Genomic DNA, 23,466 nt, shown 5'->3' with positions numbered 1-23,466 from the left:
GATACACCCCACAGTGTGAACTTCACAGACATAAAAACCTGCACATATGATCAAATCATAGCAGAAACACACAGGCAGCATACCAGGGTGTTATGCAGATTCTGTGATGATTGCACACAGCACTTTGGGAAACTGCTACACGCTGCCTACAGAGAAATCCCTACATCGACAGTACTGACTGCCAATTCAATTTCTCCACTAAAATGATACCACCACTGCCCGCAGCGCCAATGCACTTGGGCCCTTGGGCAGGAGCAACCCAGGGAAACCCAGCCGGAAGAGAAAGCAGTGGCTTGGAACGCAAATGCACTCCACGCCCTCTAACAGTTACTTACAAGCACTCCCTAGGACACACTTAACCCCTTCAGCGCCCCCTACAGGTTAACCCCTTCACTGCCAGTGTCATTTTTACAGTAATCAGTGCATTTTTATAGCACTGGTCGCTGTAAAAGTGACAATGGTCCCAAAATGGTGCCAAAAGTGTCTGATGTGTCCGCCATAATGTCGCAGTCACGATAAAAATCGCTGATCGCCGCCATAACTAGTAAAAAAAAAAAATATTAATAAAAATGCCATAAAACGATCCCCTATTTTGTAGACGTTATAACTTTTGCGCAAACCAATCAATAAACGCTTATTGCGTAGAAGATTACATATCGGCCTAAAGTGAGGAAAAACATTTTTTTTTTTATATATATTTTTTGTTGATATTTACTATAGCAAAAAGTAAAAAATATTGCATTTTTTTCCTAATTGTTTTTGTTCTTAGCGCAAAAAATAAAAACCGCAGAGGTGATTAAATACCACCAAAAGAAATCTCTATTTGTGGGGAAAAAAGGACGTCAATTTTGTTTGGGAGCCACGTCGCACGACCGCGCAATTGTCAGTTAAAGCGACGCAGTGCCGAATCGCAAGAAGTGGCCTGGTCTTTAACCAGCCAAATGGTCCGGGGCTGAAGTGGTTAATATATAATAGAAAATTAACTTATAATGCAGAGTAAAAAGGATTTTATGGAAAAAGTGCCAACTTCAAACAAAAGCATTTCCAGGGACACACCTTTAAAAACTGTGACTGTCCAAAAATTTGATGGACAACTGAAAAATATTCTTTTGCTTGTAGCTTGTAAATTGGCAAGGGTCAGTAAAATGATGTCCTTTGTAATCATTTAATCATTGTAATAATCTATTCATTAAATGAGTTAAAGAAAGAAAATGTTGCTTGTACGCTTGCCAACATTTCAAGGCTCATTATTTCTTCATCTCTGTTGAATCAGCATACTATTTGTACAGCACAACGCAGCAAAAGAACATTCTGAAGTAAAGAACATTTTTTTTGGATGGGGTGGAGTTGGGTTCTAGAAATGGGACATACTTGGATTATATATAAAAAAGACGTGTTCCATCCCTGAAGTTCCAGCTTAGAGAGGTGAATTCAACAACAACCATGGCAATTCTACCAGAAGCGGTGACACTTTTCCTAATATGCACCCTGGTTATGATGTGCATAAAAATCCTAATCAGCCTGCCAAAAAAGAAGATTTACAATTTCCCTCCGGGACCCAGACCTCTCCCCATAATTGGGAACCTGCACATTCTGGACATTGCCAGGCAAGATTACACCTTCATGGAGGTGAGTTTAAAAAGTTTTTTTTACGTTTTTTTTTTCTTTAGTAACATAGTAAAATTTCCTGTCTAATGCCTCGTACACACATCAGGTTTTCCCGTCGGGAAAACTGCCATGACAGCTTTTGGCCGGGAAAACTGTCCGTGTGTATGCTCCATGGCAGTTTTCCTGACAGGAAATCCGCCGGGAATCCTGGCAGGAAAAATTAGAACATGTTCTCTTTTTTCCTGCCGCGGTTCCCGGCGGTCTTTTTCCCGGCAGTTTCCCTATGGGAAACACTGCGGTGGAGCGCACACACGGCCGGGATTCCCGGCCAAAGCTCTCACCGCAGACAGGAAAACCTCTTGTGTGTACAGGAGGAAAGTTACCGAGCACGTTCTCGGTTTTGCCCCCCCGGGATTCCCTTCTAGATGGGAGTAGTGTTGCTCACGAATATTCGTATTGCGAATATTCGGCTCGAATATGGCATATTCGAGTATTCGCGATGTATTTCGAATTTCGCGGTGAATATTCGCTATTCCGAATATTCGCATTTTTTCAATTTTATTTTTAAAACAGATCACATCCTATCGACGTCTAAAAGCATTGCTGGTATGATTAGAGACCCTGGGCCGAGTAGCTAAGCTGAGGCGATCCTTTTATGTTGCCGAATATAAAAAAAAAAAATTGCGAAATTTCGCTAATGCGAATGCGAAAATGATTGCGAATTTTTGATAACTGTGGTAGGAGAACTCTGATTGTCTCTGATGCAAAAGGGGGGGGCTTTGTGTATGTTTCTGTTATGAATATTTGTATGTTTGATATTATTTTTTTTTGTAAGAAGGAAAAAATTGCGCATACCTTAAAAAAAGGGGAGAATACAGCAGCAACTCAAAAATGTTATACAACATAAATTAATACAAGACAGAAAATGGAGTCGCTCTACAAGAATAAAAAAATATGTCTAGTGACAAGACATGTGGGCAAATTATAAAATAAGCAAGCGCAAATAACTTGTGAAATACACAGTGAAACAAATATATAAAGAAATATAGTCCCAATAATAGAAAAATAATCTTTCATAAAAATGTCTTTGATATGTGAAGTGAAAAAAAGTCCAAAGCATGCAGCATGAACGTGTTCAATCTTCAAGGTGTTTGATTGACAAACGGCTGTGACAGATGGATAGAGTAAAGAATCACCACCAATGCAAAACACTTTTTATTTTCTATTGTAAAATATCACGAATATTCTGAGCCAATCAGAGTGCTCCTTCCGCATTTGCCGAATATTCGCAATTATTTTGTATTGTAAAATATCACGAATATTCTGAGCCAATCAGAGTGCTCCTTCTGCATTTGTCGAAATTTCGAAATTATTTTGTATTGTAAAATATCACGAATATTCTGAGCCAATCAGAGTGCTCCTTCCGAAATTTCGCCATCAATATCGCATTCGTATTTTGAGAAATTTCGATACAATATCACGAATATTCTGAGCCAATCAGAGTGCAAAATATCACAAATATTCTGAGCCAATCAGAGTGCTCCTTCCGCTGTTGTCGAAATTTCGCAATTATTTTTGCATTTGCAATAGCGAAATTTCGCAAAAATTTCATTTCGATAAAATATCACGAATATTCGAATTTAGCGAATATTTCTCGAATATTCGGCTATATATTCGTGATATATCGTGAAATCGAATATGGCGTATTCTGCTCAACACTAGATGGGAGAGCAACAGAGACATCTTTGGACAGCAGCATTGTCAGTCTGGGGAGAGGGTAGTGTTAGGCTATGGAATTTAGATGGACTTGACTAAAAAACAGAAACTGAACTCCATCTAACACTTTATAAGCAATTACAGAACACTGTTTTTTTGTTCCTTTTGTGATAAAAGTTTTACATGAATGAATAGAAGTTTATCGCTGTAAGCACTCCTCTCAGTGTTAAGTGGTTTGTATCATCCCTTTAACTGCTACTTTGGGCAGCTTGGTCTGTTAAAGTAAGTGAAAAAATAACCGACTTACTGGCAGAATCACCTGGTGAAAATAGGGGGCAAAAGCCTAAAGAACTAAACTAATGCAGTCACTGCATCTAAGAATTGATGAGCTGCAATTTAATGCATTTTAGTTTTTGGGATTAATAATGCTTTAACTCGTGTATGATAAACTTTGATATTTATTTAGATATAAATAAGAAGGCATGTCCTTGAAGCATAATGCCAGGAGTAATAAGTCTAAAAAGTATCAAAAAGTATCTGAGGGATGAGACAAACCTTAGAGGGGGGCTTACAATGATCATCATTTATTCATTTTTGTAAAACTTTTATTACAAAAGGAACAAAAAAAATGTTTTCTGTTATTGCTTATAAAGTGTTAGATGGAGTTCAGTTTCAGTTTGTTAGTCAAGTCCATCTAAATCCCATAGTCTAAAGCCTCGTACACACGATCAGTCCATCCGATGAGAACGGTCTGATGGACCGCTGTCCTAGGTTAATCGATGAAGCTGACTGATGGTCCGTCGTGCCCACACACCATCAGTAAAAAAAACGATTGTGTCAGAACGCGGTGACGTAAAACACAACGACGTGCTGAAAAAAACGAAGTTCAATGCTTCCAAGCATGCGTCGACTTGATTCTGAGCATGCGGTTAAATTTAAAGCAAGATGGCTTTTTTTAAACCTATGGTTAAAAAACCTATGGGGCCCACACACGATCGGTTTGGACCGATGAAAACGACCCATCAGATCGTTGTCCTCTGGTTAACCTATCGTGTGTACGAGGCTTAACACTCCAGTGTCTGACTGTGATCTTGCCATTGTGTGTCATGAGTTATAATAAAAACACTTCCAATTCAGCAAGATAGGAGGTGTCTTTTTATTTGCATCTATGTAGTGCCTTTGCCAAAGTTGAGATTTCCAGTACTGCTTGGATGGGACTTGGTTTCCTAAGTGGCAGTAGAGTAATAAAACAGTGGCGGCGCATCCATACAGGGCTCAGAGGCACTGCCCCCCTAATCCATGCATCTGGCCCCTAATCTACATGCAGGGTGCTGGACGTATGGGTTCCAATGTTTTTTTTTAAAGCACATGATTAGAGCCAGAGGCCTAATCCACTGTCTGTTCAGTCAGGAGGAGAAGCAACGGCCCCGGCTCTTTCTTCCCCCTGCCTTCTAAGGTAAGGTCTGTCTCACGCAGTAGGAGGGGGGTTGCGTTGGGGGATTGCCACCGCCTTCTCATCCATCGAACACTGGGGGGTGTTGCTTGAAGCAATCGCCACCTTCCTATCCACCGTCCATCTCCTGCGGGGGAAGGGGGGTTGGTGTTAGTTTGACGCCAACCCCCCCCCCCAACCCCCCCCCCCCCTGAAAAATGTTGCACCAGCCGCCACTGGTTAATACATATCTATAGTCAAAATGTAAAGTCATATATTAATTTTCACATTGCGTTTCAATCAATTCTAGCCTACTCCTATTCATCTTGACAATTTTGAAGTTTGTAAGCTTGCTCTGTGAAGCGTGAATATCCTTACACATTTACTTCCTTGAATTTTGTGACACATACTTACTATGCCCTGTGAGTAGGCACTGCTGTATCACAGATTTCACAGAGCCTTCAGGAGGCGGAGCCAATACAGGAATCACTTCTTGCAGGCATCTAGGTACCATGGGATATATAGTCCTAAGAAATTGAAAGTAAACAGTAAAGAAGCTGCAAAGCATGCAGAGAATCCAGGAAAATGTGAAAAGAGATGGTCAATAGACAGGCATAACTCACAACATGAAAAAAGATTTTTCTAGTAAGCTTATAGTGGATTGTTAAAGAAAAATGATTTGTGTTGCTATTCCAATGATAATGGTATACAATGGAAGTGTATGCTCTGACCATAGAATTTTTTTAAAAGCCTTTAGTATTTATTTACCTGTCTTAACCTTTCTTTGACTATTGCTATCCAGTTTGGATTATGACATAAAATATCTCCTGTTAATATGTTATTTATTTTAAAGGAGCCAGAGTTTACATATTAATCCACATACTAAATGGCTTATTCAACAATAAAAGGTGCAAATAGCACTGATGATGTGCAAAATGCAGTAAAATAGCAACCAGATTTTAGTTTACTTTAGTTCACTGTAGGTAATTATAATAATAATATAATAATTGGTTACTATGGGTTGCTACATACTGGGCCAGATTCACAAAGTGATGCGACGGCGTATCTCCTGATCCGCCGTCGTATCTCTGAGATCCGACGGTCGGATTTATGCGACTGATTCATAAGAATCAGTTCCGCATAGATCTCCCTTAGATCCGACTGGTGTAAGTGACTTACACCGTCGGATCTTAGGCTGCAATCTCCCGCCGGCCGCTAGGTGTCGCCTCGGTCTTTTACGCGTCGGATATGCAAATGAGGAGAACCGCCGATTCAGAAACGAACGCCCGCCCGTCGCTTTTTTTTTACGTCGTTTGCGTTCGGCTTTTTCCGGCGGATAGTTACCCCTGCTATATGAGGGGTAGCTAATGTTAAGTATGGCCTTCGTTCCCACGCCGAGTTTCAAATTTTTACGTCGTTTGCGTAAGTCGGTCTGGAATACGGATGGCCGCAATTGACGTTGCCGCCGAAAACAATGACATCCTAGCAACGTCATTTGGAGTATGCGCACTGGGAAATTTCGCCGGCGGCGCATGCGCAGTTAAATCGGTGCGGGAACGTGCCTTATTTAAATTGTACACTCCCCCTAGCCACGGAATTTGAATGCCGCCGGGGGAGTTACGATCCGCCGGTGCAAGTTTCGAGGTAAGTGCTTTGTGAATACTGCACTCGCCTCGCAAAAGTGCACCGGCGGATCGTAAATCACATCTAAAGATCCGCTAATCTATGTGAATCTAGCCCACTGACTTTTTTGGTAAGCTTGTTTGTACCGCAGAGCCTTTTATTTTTTTTACATCTTAACAAAATATACTTTAACAAAATGTATATATGATACTGTTGTGGGTTGATTGACAGAAATTAGTGTAGTTCTCTAAATCTAAACCATTCATTCTAGGTATTGTATTTATCTCTGCTTGCACTTAACTTACCTTTCTAAATTATAATTGTATGCCACACAGTCAAAAAGTTACATAGGGATTTTTTTTTTTTTTAAATAGATTATTCGGGAAAATCCAGTCATATCCTTGAGGTACCACCACTGCAGTATAAAAACTCTTGCCAGATGGCTTGATTACAAGAGTAGCTAAAAATCTAATTAAACCTTTTGCATACATCCTTAAAGGCAAATCTATCCAAACATTATATATCAACTATAACTGGAGACTTGTGGGCTGGGACAACCATGGCTTCTTATGCCGCGTACAGACGATCAGACATTCCTACAACAAAACCGTGGATTGTTTTCCGACGGATGTTGGCTCAAACTTGTCTTGCATACACACGTCGTACAAATGTTGTCGGAAATTCCGAACGCCAAGAACGTGGTCACGTACAACACGTACGACGGCACTATTAAAAGGAATTCAATACCAGTCCTGTTAGTAGAAGTTTGGTGAGAGACGATTCAGCCTCGTGCTTTTCAGTCCGTTACAGCGTGACAAATGTGCTATCTCCATTACGAACGCTAGTTTTACCAGACCGAGCGCTTCCGTCTCGTACTTGATTCAGAGCATGCGTGGAATTTTGTGCATCGGAATTGTCCACAAACGATCGGAATTTCCGAGAAGGGATTTTGTTGTTAGAAAATTTGAGAACCAGCTCTAAAATTTTTGTTGTCGGTAATTCTGACAGAAAATGGTCGGAATTTGTGACACCAAGCTCCCATCGATCATTTGTTGTCGGAAATTCCCATCATGTATACGCGGCATTACACTGTATCTCTTAGGGCTCCCTAAGTGAGATGTCCTTGCTATTGATCTTGGACTTGGGAATTCTTAGTTGTATAAAACAAATTGCAAATCCAACATCTAATGCCTCGTACACACGGCTGGACTCTTGACCGTGCAAAAGTCCGCTTGAGCCGGTTGGAAGTCCGACGGACAAAAAGAGAACTGGTTCTCTATCTAAGGTCTGTCGGACTTCCACCAAAAACGTCAGATGGAGGCTACACATGGTCGGACTTTTCGAGAGAAAAAGCCAGTCTGACTTTTTTTCTCGGAAAGTCCGGCCTTGTGTACGAGGCATTACAGTGACCTACTTGTAATAGTCACTACAATAGGTGATTTATCAAATTTTAGAGTTGTTATTGTCATTGTTATGTATCTATACCAGAGTCCTCTGGTATTTTATACTCTGCAGTGAAACTATTTTCCAGTTCCAGTTTGTAGGACATGCTTTGATAATGCCGAGCCTGCACTGTGAAAGGTTATTACTGTTAACAGTACATTTTTTTTTCTCAATAAAAGTTTATTGATAACAGATATGATACAGTACAACAAGGAAGTATTGGAAATAACATGTGAATCATACCATATATTATGCTTTTAAATATAATATATAACGGTACATATCTGAAAGAGCGTTTATGTTATATGTATTGGACATCAAATGCTATCGGCCCATAACGTTATCTTATCATATAACAGCTGAAATGTAATAACATCAAACCATTAAAAAATGATATACATAAATAAGAGCTGAGAAATTATTGAATTGTAGTTAGTAACAGATCCTGGGCTCCTGTGAAAGTTTAACAAAGTAAAGATAAAAGAAGAGTAACAAAGGAAAAAATAGAAGGCAAGGAGGGAAAGAAAATATTGTATACGGTAGGTAAAAAGGGATAGGATCAGGATGTGTAATCCTGTCATAGATATCCTCAGGTTCAACTTAAAATGGATATAAACCCTCACATATACCCAGTAAAGATTGTAAGCTTGCAGTAGCAGGGCTTCTCTAACCCTCTTGTTTTGACAAGCCCATTTTACTCAGTTTGATTTATTCACTAAAACCATTTATTCAAAATTCAGAAATGAATCAGATGCAATAGTCACCAATCTGTGCAGTAACTGAAGGCTTAAAATCATCATCTTCTCAGGAGGTTATAAGGGGGCTTGGCAGGGCTGTCTTAATAGCACCTGGGCCCCTGGGCAAAGTAATTATCTGGCCCCTCTACACCCCAGATATCCCCCCAGCACTCTGACCCCTCTACACCCCAAATATCCTCCCAGCACTCTGACCCCTCTACATCCCAGATACTCCCCCCAGCACTGTAACCATATACCATAAGATACCCCTTGTAATGTGACCCCACAACATCCCTGATACCCCCTACACATCCCTGATACCTCTATCACTATAGCCACCCAAGCTACCCCAAGCATTGCTACCCCCTATATACCTAAGATCCCCCCCTTAGCATTGTTTTCCCCCATACACCCTTGATATCCATCCATGTAGTACCCCCTTTTCCAGTGGAGATACAGTGCATGTAAACTTTTGGCTTTGTGCCCACCTCCAGCGCTGGATTCACCTATACCAATCAAGCAGGCAGAAGGAGGGAGAATATGTAAAGAAAAGTGTAGCGCCAATATAACTCAGCTCCACTTAGGTGGGAACCCAAAAGGAGAGAGATAATGTAAAATTGGAAATGATCCAAATGTGTACTTAACACCGTGAGGTGTGGTGACAATTATGTGTAATTGAGAATTTTATAAAATCCCAAAAATAAATAAACTTATAAGATGGGAATAAACACCTAAGAGGCAAAAATGTCTGTGAGACAAGTATTCCTGTGTGAATATTAGTGTGAACCCCAGAGGATCAACGTATACCTGTTGCCAGTTAAAGCGGTGGTTCCCCCTTAAAAACAACTTTTTTTTATTCCACTGGCCCCCCACATTACAATCGAATTAAGGCTATTATTTTTTTTTTGCTGCTGTACATACCTTGATACAGCATCTTCACCCGTGCATCCGGGTTGCGAGTCCCGCGGGAGTGGGCGTTCCTCACATGTGTTTGATTGACGTTTTTCGGAAAAACGAGCTCCCCCTGTCGCGTAAGCCGCGTCACGGTTGGCGAAAGGAGCCGAACGGCGAGTCGGCGCTATACTGCGCATGCGCATCGCCGTTCGGCTCCTTTCGCCAATCGTGACGCGGCTTACGCGACGGGGGGAGAGCTCGTTTTTCCGAAAAACGTCAATCAAACACATGTGAGGAACGCCCACTCCCGCGGGACCCGCAACCCGGATGCACGGGTGAAGATGCTGTATCAAGGTATGTACAGCAGCAAAAAAAAAATAATAGCCTTAATTCGATTGTAATGTGGGGGGCCAGTGGAATAAAAAAAAGTTGTTTTTAAGGGGGAACCACCGCTTTAAGTCCTGTTAGGAACTTTGGAGAGAGGTATTAATACACTCAAATAAACACACACTAAAGCAATTAACCTGCAAAGGCAGGTGAGCTATAGGTTCAAAACAAGTCCTTTTGGGAAAACATCTTAAATCATTTGGGATGATATTAAATCTGCATAAATTATATATAGTCCGATCCTCTGTTGGGAATAATACATATATATGGTCCTTTTGATTGTATAAATGCGATGTATATCCTCAGCAACACACTTCAATCAGACTTTTGCGAGAGAAGAAATAACTGGGTACTCTTACCAGAACACGATGACCCACTGCTCATCTTACGATGGGTGGGTCTCCAAAGCTTGTACGGGCCGATTGCCCTCTCTGGTTACCCTTGCGATGTTGTTCTCTCAAGGCCTCTCCAGCCTTATGTAGTCTCCGGATAGTGGTTGGTGCAAGATTATACTCACAGACAAAAGGACGCAGGTGTTCTCCAAAAAAGGCAGGTGATGGAATCAGTAGTTGATCACAACAGAGTATGTGAAAAAACAAAAAAAGGGCTCCACATAGTGTAAAAAAGTTACAGTTTTAATGAAAACTTCAAACTTGTGTCACTTAAAAGGTGAGCACTCTGGATAAAAACAACACTTTGAACAAGATTTTCAAACAATGTTCAGCAGTAAAAATCAAAAATCCAACAAAAAATCAAATAAATCCAAAAAATCCAAAGAAACCATGCAGCAAACAAAAAAAAAACTTTCCAATCCAATGAACGGACAGAAAATATATCCACAGATAATGCAGGTGATGGCGGTATGACCTGTGTACCCTACCGGTTTCGTCGCTATAAGGACTTCTACTGGGGTGTATACAGAGGTCTATGCCATCCACTGCCAATATAAAGCCTAAAAGGTCCACCTGTCTGCAATCTTACCTTGTTCCACAGCTGACTCCGGCGTGCGCTCCAATTAGGCACACATGTTTGGATTTGCTCTCCAAAGCCCGGAAGTGGTGGGGAGGGCCATTAATGATAGTGGGCGTGTATGCTGGAAGTATCTATTACTGTCCAGTTTAACGCTGTCCTCGTTCTCCACCCCTCGCATAAGCCCATTGGTATAGAGAGCGCTAGACGTCATGACGTCACGCGCATGCGCACATCATCGCCATCTTGGTGCCGCGCTTCCGCGTGTCACAAGGTAATTCAAGCCTCGTTTTCACGCCGCACTTCCGGGGGATGTGTTCATACAGCGCTGTGACGCAACGCACACGCTCTCCATATAGCAGTGCCGTGTGTCCGCGTGTCACAATGCGTTCCACGCCTCGTTATCACGTCATGCAAGCAGATTCCTGCATACAGGACAGCGGCATCTTGTGGGCAACTAGGGTTAGTGTTTCATTGAAGTCATTTGACAGCAAAGACCTATAGTATGGGTGTTCCACAATTCCCTCTGATGGTCATAAACACATCCAGGTAATTATACATACATTGGGAGAGTGAAAACGTGGGTCCCAAGGATTTAATTCCAGACAGGTGGATCAACATTGTGCAAAGGAAATAAAAATAATAATACATAAAACCAATCATCAATATGCATTTAAACCGGCCACATTATATATTTTCACTTAGAACTATAAAAGGAATATAGAAATTTATCAGGCTTCTTATATGTACTAAGGCAATAAAAAACTTGTCCAAACCATATAAGATCTCCCGGGCAAACCAAGGGAAAAAAAGCGCTAAGCCTGGTTGATGAAGGCGTTAACGTCCCACTCAACGTTTAACCCATATGGAACAAAACATTTTAGCTGGTAAATCCAGAATACCTCAAGCTTAGACACCCCTCTGACTTTGGGCTCGCCCCTCCAGTGGGGGACAAACCTGTCTATAATCTGGAATTTTGTGCCTTCTAGTTTTTTATTATGTTTTTCTACATAATGCCTAGGTACAGTGTGGTTAGTACGGCCTTTCAAAATCTTTGCCACATGCTCACCTACCCTTGTGGAAAAGCTCCGTATGGTACGACCAACGTACTGTTTTCCACAAGGGCAGGTGATCAAGTATACGATATTGGTTGTGGCGCATGTGAAGAAGTGACGCATGGGGTATTCTATCCCCGTGGTGGTGGACCTAAAACTTGTGGTTTTTTTCCTACCACATATATTGTTGGTGCACACTGTGCGTCTCCTACAGGGATGGTATCCTTTTGAAAGGGGAAAGAAAGACGGCTTTATGGGGGGATCAGGGACATTAGGTGCAATCTGGTTCCTCAACGAGGTGGCCCCTCTGTAGATTATTCCAGCATTTTCAGGAAGGGATGGCCCCAAAATTCCATCACTCTTTAACACTTTCCAGTGTTTAGAGATGATCCCCTTTATTTGCCTGTATTGCACTGAAAACGAGGTAAAGAAAGAATTTTTGAACTTAGAATCTCCCACCTCCTTTTGTCGTGCCACAGTAAATGAAATTCTGTCAACTGTTGCTATATTGTTAATTTCCTTATCGACCAAATGACCTGTGTAGCCTTTATCTACAAATCTTTGTTTGAGGATCTGCGCTTGTGTCTGGTAATCTTCGATGTTCGAGCAGTTACGTCTAATGCGCAACAACTGACTCTTAGGTACCGAAGAGAGCCAGGATGGATGGTGACAGCTGTCAACCGGAATATAGCCGTTCCGGTCGGTGCTCTTGAAGTATGTTCTGGTTGTTAATTGATTATTTTGGACAAAGATCTCCAAATCTAAAAAGTGAATACTAGAATGGCTAGCCTCATGAGAGAGTCTAATGCCCAAATCATTTGTATTCAAGGTGACCATGAAGTTGTTAAGGGACTCCAGGTCCCCCCTCCATAGGAGGAGGATGTCGTCTATGTATCGAGCCCAGAGTACTACCTCTGGTCGATTATAAGCATAGACGACATCCTCCTCCCACTTGGCCATGAAAATGTTTGCCAAGCTGGGGGCAAACTTTGCCCCCATTGCCACTCCTTTGCGTTGTAAGTAGTATTCCCCGTCATACCAAAAATAGTTGTGCGCAGTAGCAAACTGCAGGAGCTCCAAAATGAAGGTCTTTTGCGCACCGGGGAGGGTTTCTGAGCGCCCCAAAAAACATTCAACTGCTTTATACCCCAACTCATGAGCAATACAGGTGTATAAAGAGGCAACATCCGCTGTCACCAGCAGCATGCCCTCCTCATATACTATGTCCTGAAGGAGTGAGATGGCATGCCTAGTGTCTTTTAAGTAGGAGGGGATATCCTTGACTATGGGCTGAAGATGGTAGTCAATATATTTGCCCAAGCGTGCTGTTATGGAGTTAATCCCGCTAATAATGGGCCTCCCCGGGGGATGGACACTATCTTTATGAATTTTCGGTAAAAAGTACATCACCGGAATTCGTGGTACTTTTGGGACCAGATAGGCTCGTTCTTTTTTGTCCAAAATTCCCTTCCGGGTACCATCTTCAATGAGCTTCGTCAGAGAGCTTTTAAAGTTATTAGTGGGGTTTGAAAGTAATTTAGTATAGGTTTCAGAATCCCCTAGTATTTTGAGCATCTCTTCATGATATGCTGATTTGTCCAAAATGACGATCCCTCCTCCCTTATCTGCAGGGCGAATGATAAGGTCTTTGCGTTCGCATAAACTTTTCAAGCCCTTCCTGATATTAGGGTCAGAATATGTTCTTTTTGGGGGAAGGTCATCCAAATCCTTCAAAACCAAATCCCTAAACACCTTCACACTTGGAGCCATTGGGCAGGGAGGGTTGAAAAGGGATGGGTTCGAAAGGCCTGTATGGATGATTTCTGAGGTTACTTCTGATAAATTTGACCTAATTGGATTACGCAAAAAATAGCGTTGAATATTGAGCTTGCGCACAAACTTCTGGACGTCTATAAATGTGTCAAACTTATTTAAGTTCTTAGGGGGAACAAATTTTAACCCCTTGTCCAAAACAACCTTTTCAGCTTCCGTGAGTGTGGTGGTGCTGAGGTTGAAGATACCTGTCCCTATTGAACCCTTGGCCTTTTTCGACCGGGCGCGCCGCCCCCCTCTCGTGCCGCGTTTTGTTCGTCCTCTCTGTTGTAATTGGCATGATCCCTGTAAAAATCCCCTGGGTGGTTTGGTCTCGGTTGGTCTTGATTATAATGATATGGGGATCTATCATGTTGGTTGACCTCTCGATACATGTACCCATATTGGTCATATGGTCTCGGTGGATAGTCCCTGTATGTAGACCCCCCTCCTCCTCCCCGTCTCGGGGTGGTGGGAGGATGTCTTTGGGGGTAATCGTTGTGATTTTCACCATAGGGTGAATAGTCACGTGACCGTCCTTCTCGTGAATGATCTCTTGGGTTATGGTGTTTACCTCGAGGTCCCTTCCCCTTTCCTCTGTTATTCTGTGGGTTACCACTCTGATGTGCATTTGGGGTGCGGGGTCCAGCTGGTCTAACATTAGACCCACTTGACCTTGTAGAGGGTACTGCTGCCAATACTGGCTGCGAGAAAGAGAGGATTTTGGCATCACTGGTGGACGGTTGCGACAAATCCATATCTGTCTGTTGGTGGTCGGTATTTGTGTTAAAATTGGCATTTGTTTGCCAACTAAACACAGTACCTGCCTTGTAATCGGCAAGATCCCTATTGTATTTCTTTTGCTTCTTAATCCTTTGCTCACGTTCCTCCTTCTCCAGATGGTTTTTTAGGTTGGTGGATAGTGTGCTGTACTCAGGTGTAGTTTTGGATGTTAGGAGCTTTTCTTTAATATCTTTAATCTCCTTATCTAACAAAACCATTTTGGATTTTTTTCTATCAGTTAAAAATTCTAAAAGGGATAGCCCCTGTTTATTAAAAAACAAACCATGATTCCAGGTCGGGGTCTCCTTGTTGGGGATGAACATCCCATCTAAGACCTCTCGGGACCATCTCTTCCTTGGTGTAATGCTCCAAAAAGGCAGTGTCCCATTGGAGGTGTAGTTCTGAGGTCATAATGTTCTTCAGCCTAACAAACAGACCTCCAATTTCAGAGTCTGAATTTAAGGCTGAGAAAACCCCTTCAGTATTAAAAGTGCAACTACTGCGGTAATCGAAAATGTCCATTTTTCAAATGGAAGAAGATGCTGCAATATATAAATATTTAAATTCCAAAAAGCAGTGTATGTGAAAATATTGCGCAAACTTGTAATGAAAAAAAGGTGAAAAGGTGGGCAGCCAACACACAAAAAATATTTGTAAAGATAATATGTAAAGAAAAGTGTAGCGCCAATATAACTCAGCTCCACTTAGGTGGGAACCCAAAAGGAGAGAGATAATGTAAAATTGGAAATGATCCAAATGTGTACTTAACACCGTGAGGTGTGGTGACAATTATGTGTAATTGAGAATTTTATAAAATCCCAAAAATAAATAAACTTATAAGATGGTAATAAACACCTAAGAGGCAAAAATGTCTGTGAGACAAGTATTCCTGTGTGAATATTAGTGTGAACCCCAGAGGATCAACATATACCTGTTGCCAGTTAAGTCCTGTTAGGAACTTTGGAGAGAGGTATTAATACACTCAAATAAACACACACTAAAGCAATTAACCTGCAAAGGCAGGTGAGCTATAGGTTCAAAACAAGTCCTTTTGGGAAAACATCTTAAATCATTTGGGATGATATTAAATCCGCATAAATTATATATAGTCCGATCCTCTGTTGGGAATAATACATATATATGGTCCTTTTGATTGTATAAATGCGATGTATATCCTCAGCAACACACTTCAATCAGACTTTTGCGAGAGAAGAAATAACTGGATACAGAACATAGACCTCTGTATACACCCCAGTAGAAGTCCTTATAGCGACGAAACCGGTAGGGTACACAGGTCATACCGCCATCACCTGCATTATCTGTGGATATATTTTCTGTCCGTTCATTGGATTGGAAAGTTTTTTTTTTTGTTTGCTGCATGGTTTCTTTGGATTTTTTGGATTTATTTGATTTTTTGTTGGATTTTTGATTTTTACTGCTGAACATTGTTTGAAAATCTTGTTCAAAGTGTTGTTTTTATCCAGAGTGCTCACCTTTTAAGTGACACAAGTTTGAAGTTTTCATTAAAACTGTAACTTTTTTACACTATGTGGAGCCCTTTTTTTGTTTTTTCACATACTCTGTTGTGATCAACTACTGATTCCATCACCTGCCTTTTTTGGAGAACACCTGCGTCCTTTTGTCTGTGAGTATAATCTTGCACCAACCACTATCCGGAGACTACATAAGGCTGGAGAGGCCTTGAGAGAACAACATCGCAAGGGTAACCAGAGAGGGCAATCGGCCCGTACAAGCTTTGGAGACCCACCCATCGTAAGATGAGCAGTGGGTCATCGTGTTCTGGTAAGAGTACCCAGTTATTTCTTCTCTCGCAAAAGTCTGATTGAAGTGTGTTGCTGAGGATATACATCGCATTTATACAATCAAAAGGACCATATATATGTATTATTCCCAACAGAGGATCGGACTATATATAATTTATGCGGATTTAATATCATCCCAAATGATTTAAGATGTTTTCCCAAAAGGACTTGTTTTGAACCTATAGCTCACCTGCCTTTGCAGGTTAATTGCTTTAGTGTGTGTTTATTTGAGTGTATTAATACCTCTCTCCAAAGTTCCTAACAGGACTTAACTGGCAACAGGTATATGTTGATCCTCTGGGGTTCACACTAATATTCACACAGGAATACTTGTCTCACAGACATTTTTGCCTCTTAGGTGTTTATTCCCATCTTATAAGTTTATTTATTTTTGGGATTTTATAAAATTCTCAATTACACATAATTGTCACCACACCTCACAGTGTTAAGTACACATTTGGATCATTTCCAATTTTACATTATCTCTCTCCTTTTGGGTTCCCACCTAAGTGGAGCTGAGTTATATTGGCGCTACACTTTTCTTTACATATTATCTTTACAAATATTTTTTGTGTGTTGGCTGCCCACCTTTTCACCTTTTTTTCATTACAAGTTTGCGCAATATTTTCACATACACTGCTAGAAGGAGGGAGAAGCCCTCTGGGCATTCCAAGCCTTTCGGTGCAAACAGTGCTGGACAGCTGGGCTCACCATGACACCATCCACAATGCTACTTCCGCAGGTGGGCTCTCAGTGCTGCCGACTCAGCAGCTCTCACTCCAGCTCCTACCCCGCAGCCTTTGATTCCTGAGCATTCAAGCTGCATGGGGCGGGGGCAGAGCATCACTGACCCTCCGGCCCTGCCCTTCCCTGCTGGCTGTGAAATAATAGGTATCGTTCTGTACAGCATGGCACACGGCTGCCAGCCTGCCTCCCCTGTGTATCCATCACTCTCAGTGCCATCATGGGGTCCCCAATTTCAGGGCAGCAAGGATTCAAAGACCAGGTGCTTTGGGGAAAGTGCAGGGACCCCCCATGCAGATGAGGCCCTGGGCAGTGCCCAGATGTGCCCTCTCATTAAGACAGCCCTGGGGCTTGGTTTCACACATGTATCAGGATGGATGACTCAATACACAATACAGTAATATGTTCTCCTTAGTAATTGTACGTATACTCTTTGTTGGCTTTCTTTTTAACATTTGGTAACATTTGTAGCATTTTGTTTTGAATCTTCTCTCTAATAAAGATTCTGTGTTAAACCTATTTTTCAGCTGGCGAAAAAGTATGGCACGTTCTTCACATTCCATTATGGAAGCATAAAAGCAGTGGTTTTGGTTGGTTATGAAGCCAATCAAGAAGCCTTGGTGAAGGCAAACTATGATTTTGGAGATCGTGGTGCGTTACCCGTTGCTGATGACTTTCAGCATAACCAAGGTACAGTGAATAAGTGAACTCCTTAAAGAGAGACTCCAGCCAGAGTGTTTTTGCGATATTTGGGGTGTGTACAAAAAAGTTACTTGTATATATCTCACATCTGGATCACTGCTGTATAGTGTAAAAATCACAGTTTAATTTGTGCAGCAAAGCACAGGCATTCTGTGAATGGACAAGAGCTGTGAAAGTGATCCCGTAGTTTATCAATCCCTCTTCTTCCCTTGTCCATTCACATTAAAGGGGTTGTAAAGGTTTGTTTTTTTATTCTCTAAATAGGTTCCATTAACCACTTAAGCCCCGGACCATTTTGCTGGTCAAAGACCAGGCCACTTTTTGCGATTCGGCACTGCGTCGCTTTAACTGACAATTGCGCAGTCGTGCGTCGTGGCTCCCAAACAAAATTTACGTTGTTTTTTCCTACAAATAGAGCTTTCTTTTGGTGGTATTTGATCACCTCTGAGGTTTTTAATTTTGCGCTATAAACAAAAATAGAGCGACAATTTTGAAAAAAATTCAATATTTTTTACTTTTTGCTATAATAAATATCCCCAAAAAATATATAAAAAATTATTTTTTCCCTCAGTTTAGGCTGATATGTATTCTTCTGCATATTTTTGGGGAAAAAAATCGCAATAAGCGTTTATTGATCGGTTTGCGCAAAAGTTATAGCATCTACAAAATAGGGGATAGTTTTTTTCCGTGACTTTGACATTACGGCGGACACATCGGACACTTTTGACACATTTTTGGGACCATTGTCATTCTTACAGCGACCAGTGCTATAAAAATGCACTGGTTACTGTGAAAATGACACTGACAGTGAAGGGGTTAAGTGTGCCTAGGGTTGTGTTATAACTGTAGGGGGGATGGGCTATGTGTGACACGACAGTGATCACAGCTTCCGATTACAGAAAGCTGTGTACACTGTCCTGTCACTAGTAAGACTGGGGAAATGCTTGTTTACATAAACATTTCCCCCTTCTTCCTCACTGTGACATGATCGCAGGTATGCCTGCAGTCGAAGTCACGGAGCTCACGGCACGCTTCTTAAAGGGGACGTATATATACGTCCTTGTGCCTACCCGTGCCATTCTACCGACGTATATCTGCGTGAGGCGGTCGGCATGTGGTTAAGCTAGTGCATTGATGATTCACTTACCGTTTTCCTTCAATTTCCCTTCTAAATGTTTTTTTTCTTTGTCTGAATTTTTCACTTCCTGTTTCTCCTCAGTAAGCTTACCCCCATCATCCGAGCCATTCTGGCTGGGGATTAGTCAGCGTGCTCTCCCCCTCCCTTGGGACTACATCCCTGTTTTCACAGCGTCTCCCCACAGGGATCTAGTCCCTGGGGAGGGGGCGAGCACGCTGACTAACCCCCAGCCAGAATGGCTCGGATGATGGGGGCAAGCTTATTGAGGACAAACAGGAAGTGAAAAATTCAGACAAAGAAAAATAATAGACATGTGCACAGAATTTTTTTTCGTTTTTTTTTGTTCTGTTTCGTATCGTTCCGTAGGTTCGTTTCCGTTCGTTTTTCGTAAGACGCCCGTTTTCCTGTTCGTTCCCGTTCGTTTTTCGTACGACGAGATTTTTTCGTATTCCGATCGTTTCGTATTTTCGTTACCGTTTTATTTTCGTACATGCGGGATGGTTCGTTATTCTGTTTAATTCATGTTCGTTACTTGTTAGACAATAATTTTCGTGAATTTTCGTCAATGATTTGCATTCTGTGTTTTGGATTCCTTTTTCCGTTCGTGTTTTCGGTTGTGTGTTCGTGTGACATCTATGACAATTTGTTGTGGATGTCATGTGGGCATGCGACTGAAGATACGAACAGAAAAAGGATTTTCGTCATTTTTTACTTTCGTAAATATATCGCGGGATTCGCGGCACTTTCAACACGCGGCTCATCCATATTAACGATTGTTAAGCCCCATACACTTGGTCAGACTTTTTTAACAACAAACATAAAAACGATCGTTTTCCGTTCGTTCTCAGAAAATTTGTTTGTTTTTAAACTCCATCAGAAAACCATTTTTGGGTTCAAAAGTCTGGCCAACTGATCTCCCTTCAGATGAAAATCCACAGAAAAGTTTATTTGGCTTTACTGTACTACTGTACTCAGCACAAAAGAGAAGCTGCTTCACTAACTACACTCACTGCCCATTCAAAAAAACGAAAATTACATCTGTGGCAAGGGATTTGCATTCTGTATTTTGGGTCCTTTTTCTTTTGGTGTTTTTGTCGTGTGTTCGTGTAACATCTGTGGCAAAAGATTTGCATTCTGTTGAATCCAAAATACGAACAGAAAAAAGGAATTCAAAATACAGGGTGCGGGTCTTTTGTTGTGGATGTCGTGTGAGCATGCGACTGAGGGTGCGAACAGAGAAGGGATTCAAACAAGATACAGAGTGCAAATCTTTTGTTGTGGATGTCGTGTGAACATACGGCTGAGGATACAAGCAGAGAGGGGATTCAAACAGGATACAGAATGCAAATCTTTTGTTATAGATGTAATTTTCGTTCTTTTGCCGTTTTCGTTTTGTCGCATTTTTCGTCAGATCGTTCGTTCGTATTTGCGGTTGTTCGTTATGCGGCTCATTCGTAATCCCGTCGTTTTCGTATTTTGGTGCTTTCGTATGTACACATTATTCTGCGGGTACGAAAATAACATTAGTACGATCGGGAATGCACATATCTAAAAAATAACATTTAGAAAGGAAATCAAAGAAAAGGGTAAGTGAACCAACAATGCACTAGCTTAAAGGTACCTATTTAGAAAAAAAAAACCTTTACAACCCCTTTAAGGTCTTGTATTCTTTAAAGAAAAAACAAAGTGTTCTGTGAATGGTGAGAGGGAGAGGAGGGATGGATTAATGTAAGGATCCCCTCCCTGTATGAGAGATACTGTAGCTGCAGTGCTTGAAATACAGTGCTACCTTTCAAGCATGAATGAAACTAAAAAACAGCGATCCTGATGTAGGATATACTTCTTTACAGCTGGTAACACCAGGGATTTCACACAAAGGATGCAATACAAAGAGAACAGGGTACTTTTTCATACAAGTACATGGTACAGCAGACAAAAGATAAAATATGAACAGCGCTTGCAGGATATAATTGCAAACCCACACATACTAGAAGTCCAAATAAATTATGTGCTCAAACTATTTAAAAACACTGGCAGTGCTGACAATCAATAATAAAGACAAATAAACAAACAGGCCCGGATTCACGTAGAACCGCGTATCTTTGTGCGGGCGTAAAGTATCCTATTTACGTTACGCCTCCGCAACTTTGACAGGCAAGTGCCGTATTCTCAAACCAAAGTTGCGGCGGTGTAGCGTAAATAGGCCGGCCCAAGCCCGCCTAATTCAAATGTGGTAGATGTGGGCGTGTGTTATGTCAATTTAATGTGACCCCACGTAAATGATGCTTTTTACGAACGGCGCATGCGCCGTCCGTGAAAGTATCCCAGTGCGCATGCTACAAATTAACCCGCAAGAAGCCAATGCTTTCGACGTGAACGTAAATGATGCCCAGCCCTATTCGCGAACGACTTACGCAAACAATGTAAAATTTTCAAAATTCGACGTGGGAACGACCTCCATACTTAACATTGGTACGCCTCATGTACGCCTCATATAGCAGGGGTAACTTTACGCCGGGAAAAGCCTAACGTAAACGGCGTATCTGTACTGCGTCGGCTGGGCATACGTTCGTGAATTTGCATATCTAGCTGATTTACATATTTCCAAGTGTAAATCAGCGTACACGCCCCTAGCGGCCAGCGTAAATATGCAGTTAAGATACGACGGCGTAAGAGACTTACGCCGGTCGGATCTAATACAAATCTATGCGTAACTGATTCTAAGAATCAGGCGCATAGATACGACGGCTTGGACTCAGAGTTACGACGGCGTATCTGGAGATACGCCGGCGTAACTCGTATGAGAATCCGGGCCACAGTCTCTTTCAAAGTGTTGGATGCTCCAAAATAAAGTGTGTAGGTGCTAAAAAAGTTTTATGGAAATTTGCACAATCTATAGGCGCCACTTACGAAATAGCTGGGCTGAACAGGCATCAGTGCAGAGAACCGGGTCTGCCTCTGATCGGCGTGCGTTCCACAGAGGACGTAAGTAGCGTCAATGGTTACGAAACCGGTGGTAAGTCAATGCGTTTCACCCCTCCTCCAGGGAGTCCTCAATTCCTTGAAGACGCCCTGGAGGTGTGAAACGCGTTGACGTACTTCCAGTTTCGTAACCATTGATGCTACTTACGCCCTCCGTAGAATTCACGCCGACCAGCAGCAGACCAGGATCTCAGCACTGATGCCTGTTTAGTCCAGCTATTTCGTGAGTGGTGCCTAGATTGCACAAATTTACATATCCAAGAGGACTTCACTATTAGTTCCCTGTCTTTCTTGTTTTTTTTAGCTTACTTTGAACGTCCCCAATGGAGAGGCTTCTGAGAAATTGATCCAATCTTCATGATCCAGATCATATAGTTCAGAGTGCTTTTGATCCCAGACTGCAAAGCTGAGGGTCCTTTCATTTTGAAGAGAGGGGTCACAAGAGGGGAGTGTGGCACAAGACACCTGAAATTTTTCTAGCACCTACGTACTTTATTTTGGAGCTTTCAGCACTTTGAAAGAGACTGCTTGTTTATTTGTCTTTATTATTGATTGTCAGCACTGCCAGTGTTTTATATTTTTTGAGCACATAATTCATTTGCATTTCTAGTAAGTGTGGGTTTGCACTTATATCCTGCAAGCGCTGTTCATATTTTATCTTTTGTCTTCTGAGGTTCTAGCACCTTTGTGACAGCTTGCTGCAGGTCCATTTATCTATTTATTACATATGTTTTGCACCTTTAGCACAAATTTTTTAGTTCACTTTACATGGTACAGCAGGTTCCGTCTGGCAATAAGGGCACTTTTACACTGAGGCGCAAGGACGTCAGCAGTAAAGCATCGCTAGTTTTAGCGGCACTCTACCGTAGTTTTAGAGGTGCTTTTCAGCCGCTAGCTGGGCGCTTTTAACCCCTGCTCATGGCGAAGGGTTAAAAGCACACCGAAAGTACCGCTACCATGGCGCTTTGCAGGCAATTTGGTGGCACTGCCTATTGATTTCAATGGGCAGGGGCGCTTTAGGAGCGGTAAATACACTGCTCCTAAAGCACTTCAAAGATGCTGCTTGCGGGACTTTTTTTAAGTCCCGCCTGTGCACCGTTGCACTGGAGTGACAGGAGAGGCGCTTTACAGTTGCTATTTTTAGCGATATACTGCCTGTAAAGCTTAAAATAGTTTAAAGGGGATCTGTTGCCGTTAAATTCAACTTTTACAGGTCTTGTACTTCTAATAGCATATGACTAGAGAGTGATCCAGCAGATTGCTGACATCCCATTGTCACTCTGCGTTCACCTCATGTCAACGTGCCTCTTGTTAGAGAATGAACACTGTAACACAGCTCATCTCTGCTGAACAGGGGATTGCTAGAGGCTTATACCAAGCCAAATGGAGATACTTACGCTGTTTGCATGTAATGATGTATAATGAATAAAGAGTAGCATTTATTTGTGTCTTTAAAGTGGTAGTAAAACGCATCCAAAAAAAAACGGGCCTGGGCAGTTTAAGTCTGCTTAAATAATGTGCTACTATGCATTGCATGGCAGGCTTACCAGAAAACAAAGCCCTCCATTGTTGTGCTGTCACTGTTGATGGAGCTTCTATCTTCACCCAGTCTTCTTTC

At 41.8% G+C, this 23,466-nt stretch overlaps 1 protein-coding gene across 1 annotated transcript in view; it reads left to right on the top strand.

The window, feature by feature from the left end:
• Nucleotides 1-1,306: 1,306 nt before the first annotated feature.
• LOC120943446 (cytochrome P450 2W1-like) overlaps nucleotides 1,307-23,466 on the top strand; it is a 61,811-nt gene continuing 39,651 nt past the window's right edge. Inside the window, exons 1-2 of the mRNA XM_040356751.1 lie at nucleotides 1,307-1,629; nucleotides 17,554-17,716. Of these exons, the coding sequence (XP_040212685.1) occupies nucleotides 1,444-1,629; nucleotides 17,554-17,716 (349 nt within the window). The 5' untranslated portion in view covers nucleotides 1,307-1,443. The remainder of the gene's footprint in view (nucleotides 1,630-17,553; nucleotides 17,717-23,466) is intronic.

This window comes from Rana temporaria, chromosome 6, assembly GCF_905171775.1.
Source record: "Rana temporaria chromosome 6, aRanTem1.1, whole genome shotgun sequence".
Taxonomy (NCBI): Eukaryota; Metazoa; Chordata; class Amphibia; order Anura; family Ranidae; genus Rana; species Rana temporaria.
This window is presented reverse-complemented; position numbering and strand designations above follow the sequence as displayed.